This window comes from Podarcis liolepis, assembly GCF_965112155.1.
Source record: "Podarcis liolepis genome assembly, chromosome: 7".
In the NCBI taxonomy this organism is placed as follows: domain Eukaryota; kingdom Metazoa; phylum Chordata; class Lepidosauria; order Squamata; family Lacertidae; genus Podarcis; species Podarcis liolepis.
The window spans coordinates 15874137-15880136 of record NC_139561.1 but is presented as its reverse complement, the minus strand read 5'-3'; the positions used below and the strand labels follow the sequence as shown (position 1 = coordinate 15880136).

Here is a 6000-nt window from a genome sequence, read left to right as displayed (position 1 = left end):
GCACAACTCGCAGACTTAACATATAGAATAAGATAACAAGAAGGACATACATTTAGAGAATACTGGAAAACGTTTATTGAATATATGAGAAGTAATTGTGTACAGCTGAAAACACTGGCGGCATTAAGATAAATTCAACAGCGGAAATATGTTTTGATGGATGCAATAATGAAATACAGATTGGTATAGTTTTTGCAAAATATGCAGGGATTTATAATATGTAAAATGAACCATGGAAAGAGAAGGGAAGTCATTGATATCTTGAGGATGTAAAATGAGTATAGTGGTACCTCAGGTTAAATACACTTCAGGTTACATGCGCTTCAGGTTACAGACTCCACTAACCTGAAAATAGTACCTCGGGTTAAGAACTTTGCTTCAGGATGAGAACAGAAATTGTGCTCCGGCGGCGCAGCAGCAGGCCCCATTAGCTAAAGTGGTGCTTCAGGTTAAGAACAGTTTCAGGTTAAGAATGGACCTCCGGAATGAATTAAATACTTAACCTGGGGTACCACTGTATCTTAATTTGTAAAACAGAAAACTTATCAAAAATTATATACAAAAAGGAAAATCACCTCCTTTCGGTGACTGAATATTACAGTCAACTCCTAGGGGTTAAGGGGTCTTCGTCCCCACCCCCCAAAATATTTTGAGGCCCACCCACTAGTTGATGGGCATTGTCATTCAAATAGTGTGCACGCACTCCATTATGCGATCGATTATGTGGCTCGGGGCTTACCAGCCCTCCAGCCAATATTTTATTCAAGTTGGCACACCTGAGCAGGAGCGACAGACTGCCAGCTTAGTAGGAACCATAAAGCAATTAGTTTTCCAGCTGGAGATAAGGAAGGCGATGGGGTGGGGGGTGGGGAATCCTTACGGAGCAAGACAATTTGGCTCCAGAGAGGGAGGGAGGGAGCAGTCCATCCACTTTACCCAGCTGGAAGGATAAATAAGTCCACCCACGCGCCTTGCTCCTCTCTGCCTCCGGCTAACTGCTAGACCAAAGGTAGCTCTCACCTGTGCGCCTCACCTGAGTGCGCGCACACCAGACTGGCAGCCCTTGCCGCCGGAGCGCCCAACCCAGCTGCAGAGAGCCAGGAGGTGGGATTACAACCCCGGGCAGCCTATCGCCTGGCACGATGCAAAGCCCCGGGGGTGGCGCCCGCTGGCCCGTGGCTTCTTAATCGCATCATCAGCCTCGGGGCTGCAAACAGAGCCAGGCGCAGACTCTGCTGCCCAGGAGGGAGAGGAGAGACGCACCAGGCGCAAACGAGGCGCAGGGACCACCCTCGACATGTCAGAGCAAAGATGGGTCCGGCTGTCCACCGAGGAGCCCACCAGCACCGTCTGTGTGCTGGGCACAGAGATGTCCCTTGATGTCTGCGGGTAAGGAAGGCAATTGCCCTTATTCGTTTGCTCAGTGGTGGGGATTCTGCGGCCTCTGGAGCATGCACAGAGGGCCGAAGTGAAGGCGTAAAATCTTGCTGAACGGTGCATGATGCGGGAAGTACTTAGCAAATATAGCAGGTATCAACCCAAATCATCTCCGAGTCAGCCTGCTATATTTCCCTACATACAGGGAAGTTTTTACTGTTCTATTAGATTTCTGTATATCCTGGAAGCTGCCCAGAGTGGCTGGAACGACCCAATCAGATGGGTGGGATAGATAATAATAATAATAATAATAATAATAATAATAATAATAATAATAATAATAATAATAATTAATTTTATTATTTATACCTCGCCTATCTGGCTGGGTTTCCCCAGCCACTCTGGGCAGCTTACAACACATACAAAAATTGTAAAACATTAGACATTAAAAATATTAAAAATAATGAAATTATTATATGGGCTGTGACTTTCAGTGCCAGCTGTGGGAGCGGGTTTGCAGGGCTGAGTCCTGGGCCAGATCATGGGCCCCAAAAGGGTTAGATTAATATGTGTGTCTGGAGCAGACTCAGATTGAAGCTGGGGAGAGTCCAAAATGTATTTGGGGGGGGGGCACAGTGTGTGTTTAAAGCTTGCTATTTCCCCCCAGTGAATCCTGGGAACTGTAGTTTGTGAAGAGTTCTGGGAATTGCAGCTCTGTGAAGGGTAAGGTCACACAATTTAAAAACAATTTTAAAAACAATTTTAAACAACTTAGTCACAGAAATAAGATGGGTCCTATTGTCTGTCACCAGACCATAGTTTCTTCTTTGCACAATTTCAGAGGCAAGATTTGTTTTAAAGGAGTGAGCTCTCGCGGTATGTTCTCCAAGAGTGAGTTCTAGTTTTGAGCTTTTTTGTGTTTGGTCAGGTTATAAAAAGAAAACCATTTGTTTAAATATATCACAACACATTTTCTTTCCGCCTGCACCCTGTCAGGTGTTGTATAGACCTGTAATTGATCCCACCAGCAGAGAATTGAAAATGTTGATGGGGGATTTGGGGGTAGTGAGGATTGTAATTGATCCTTATTTGATTCACACAAAAAATAGAATTTAGACTACAGACAATCTTTATTGATAATTCCCCCCCCCCCGATGGGTCAGGATTCCACCTGATTTGCTTCTGTTGGGCTTAGATGTCTTCTCATCAATGATTTGTCCAACACACACATTTCAGAGCCTTTCTGCCTCACTTTCCTAACTGCAAAAAGTCTCCTTTTAAAAAGTGGATTTGTTACACTGTTTATTTTATAAAATTTATACACTGCTTTGATTGTGGAAAAAACCTCAAAGCGGTTTACAAAAAAGATAAAGCAACAAAATTATCACCAAGAAAAATAAACAACCATAACTTAAGACTTTTGAAGTCAAAATAACAATTGACTAAAAACAGATCAAAACTCACATTGACATTTCTAAGCATCTGGGGAGGCTTGTCCAAAGGTAAATGTTTTAGCAGGTGCTGAAGGGGGGGGGGCTAAAGTCGTCTGCCTGATATCAATTGGCAGGGAGTTCCAAAGTGCAGGTTCTGCCACACAAAAAGATTGAGTTCTTACAAGTGTGGAAAGGGTGTTACGTTACAGCTATAATATTGCCAGTTCTGCCAACTGAAGGGCAACAGAGTTCTTCAATCCACAAATTTCTGTGCTTGAGAATCCTCCCCCCACCCCCCAAAAAAATTACTGACAAATACTAAATACTGTGGTGGAAACCTGAGTTTACAAAAGGTGGGGTAAATCTGAATGCCCAGTGGTGTGGAGGCAACCATCATTCCCAGTCTTTTCTTATGAACATAAGAAGACCCTGTGTCTCGTCTAGTCCAGCTTCCTGTTCTCACAGTGGCCGGGCAGTTGCCGCAATGGGGAGCCCACAGCAGGATCCGAGAACAAGAGCCCTCTCTCCTCCTGGGGCCATCGTGGCTGGTCTTCTTATCCAAAATAGTCACCATGAATTTGTCCAATCCTCTTTTAAAGCCTTCCAAGTTGGTGACCATCCCTGTGTCCTGTGGGAGGGAGTTCCGTAGTTTAACTCTGCACCGCATGAAAAAAATCTTCCTTTTATCCATCCTGATTCTTCCAATATTCAGCTTCATCCTGGCTTGTAGCCATCAGTAGGCTCCTCCTCCATGAATTTCCTGTGCCATATTCTCTGTCCTTCTGGGGAACAGGACTCCTTCCCTTGTTTTGCTCACTCTGTGCCCTTTAACAAACAAAGCCAGTGATGGCAATGAACTCACAACCTAATCTGAAAGTTTAATTGCAATGGGTGATGCCTGCAATGAGCCATTTGTTTTGCTCTGTAGAGCTAAAGCCACCCAGCTAGCTCGTTCCCAGATTGTTCCCTGGCGTGCTTCCGGAGGAAATAATAGAATCATAGAATTGTGGAGTTGGAAGAGATCCTAAGGGTCATTTAATCCAATCTCCTGCAAGGCTGAAGTCTCAACTAAAGCATCCACGACAGATGGCCACCTGATCTCTGCTTCAATACTTCCACTGAAGGAGAGTCCACCTTCTGAGAGAGCCCGTCTCACCGTCAAACGGCTTTTACTGTCAGAAAGCTCATCCTGATGTTTAGGCGGACCCTCCTTTCTCGTAACTTGAATCCATTAGTTAATTTCTATTCCACCTTTCCATTAATCCTCACAACAACCTTGTAAAGTAGGTTAGGCTAAGGGTGAGTGACTGGCCCCCACAGCGACCTAGTGAGCTTCCTGGCTGAGTGGGGATTTGACGCGGGTGGCACTGTGGGTTAAACCACAGAGCCTAGGACTTGCCGATCAGAAGGTCAGTGGTTCGAATCCCCGCGACGGGGTAAGCTTCTGTTGCTCAGTCCCTGCTCCTGCCAACCTAGCAGTTCGAAAGCACCTCAAAGTGCAAGTAGATAAATAGGTACCGTTCTGGTGGGAAGATAAACGGCGTTTCCGTGCGCTGCTCTGGTTTGCCAGAAGTGGCTTAGTCATGCTGGCCACATGACCCGGAAGCTGTATGCTGGCTCCCTCGGCCAATAAAGCGAGATGAGCGCTGCAACCCCAGAGTCATCCGCAACTGGACTTAATGGTCAGGGGTCCCTTTACCTTTACCTATCCTAGGTCCTGGCCCGACACTCGATCCACTACACCACATGGCTCTCCAGAGCAGGAGAAAACAAGCTTGCTCCATCTTCCATGTGACAGCACTTCAGATATTTGAAGATGGCTATCATATCGCCTCTCAGTCTCCTCTTTTTCAGCTCCTTCAACCATTCCTCATAAGGCTTGGTTTCCAGACCCTTGATCATCCTGGTGGCCCTCCTATGCACACATTCCAGCTTGTCAATATCCTTCTTAAATTTTGGTGCACAGAACTGGACACAGTATTCCAGCTGTTGTCTAACCAAGGCAGAATAGTTACAGGTAGATAGCCGTGTTGGTCTGCCGTAGTCGAAACAAAATATGAAAATAGAGACATTGGATTCTTATCTCATTATACATGATATAGCTATTTTTAGCCATCTCACCCCTTGCTTTTTCCTGTAAGACCAATTGCAGTCGTTAACAGTCTTCAACAGGTTTACCACACCTATCAGCCAATCACTCATTCCCGCCACTCTTCTGAGTAATACCCCTCCCCACCCTCTCACTATATATAAGGGTCTGGTGACTTCTGTTTCAGTGTATCTGAAGAAGTGTGCATGCACACGAAAGCTCATACCAATAACAAACTTAGTTGGTCTCTAAGGTGTTACTGGAAGGAATTTTTTAATTTTGTTTCGACCAAGGCAGAATAGTGTGGTAATATTACTTCTCTTGATACAGCCTATACAGTAATAGCATTTCCCCCACCCACCCACCCACCCACCCACCCACACTGCTGCTTCCCCTGTTGACTCATGTTAAGTTTGTGGTGTTTCATATGTACTACTGGCAAGACAGGTATCCCCATCTTATATTTGTGCAGCTAGTTCTTTCTGCCTAAGTGCAGAAACTTACATTTGTCCCTTTTGAAACTCGTTTTGTTAGTTTGGGTCCAGTTCGCCAATCTGTTACGGCCATCTTGATTTTGTCTTCTTTTTTTTTTTTTTTTAAATATTTTATTAAGGATTTTCTTGTTTTACAGAAGTGTAGTGCCTCATATATATTTTTCCCCATGTAACATTTTTACAAATCCATTTCATTTGTTGAGGCATTAGGGGGAGAAGAAAATAAAAATAAAAATAAAAAAAGGAGAGAAAAGAGAAAGGGGGGTGGAGAGAGGGAAGATGGATAAGGGTGGGATTGGGTGGCGGTGTTTCTATTATGTTTGATGTATGTAGAGTTTGGTGTCAGCGTGCTTGTGTTGTTCACTTGTGTTCCTTTGGTGGTGAGAGAGGTTGGGGTTGGCCTAGGGTGTGATTGTTTGCTTGTGATTGGCTGTGGTGATCTTTGTTTTCGTGTGTGAGTGAGGTGGGTGGGTGTTTTGGATCAGGTTTGATTTTGTCTTCTGCAGCATTAGCTACCCCTCCCAGTTTGGTGTCATCTGCAAATATGATGAGCACCCCCTCAATTCCTTCCTCCAAGTCGATTATAAAGAGGTTGAATAACTACGGG

General features: G+C 44.8%; 1 protein-coding gene across 2 annotated transcripts in view; it reads left to right on the top strand.

Moving 5' to 3' along the window:
* The first annotated feature begins 976 nt into the window (after positions 1-976).
* Positions 977-6000, top strand: part of LOC310711171 (protein-arginine deiminase type-3-like) — a 34557-nt gene continuing 29533 nt past the window's right edge. Inside the window, exon 1 of one of the 2 annotated variants that reach the window (XM_083512681.1) lies at positions 977-1389. In XM_083512681.1, coding sequence (XP_083368807.1) covers positions 1298-1389 — 92 coding nt within the window. In that variant the 5' untranslated portion in view covers positions 977-1297. The remainder of the gene's footprint in view (positions 1390-6000) is intronic. The other variant, XM_083512682.1, reaches the window with a different exon arrangement.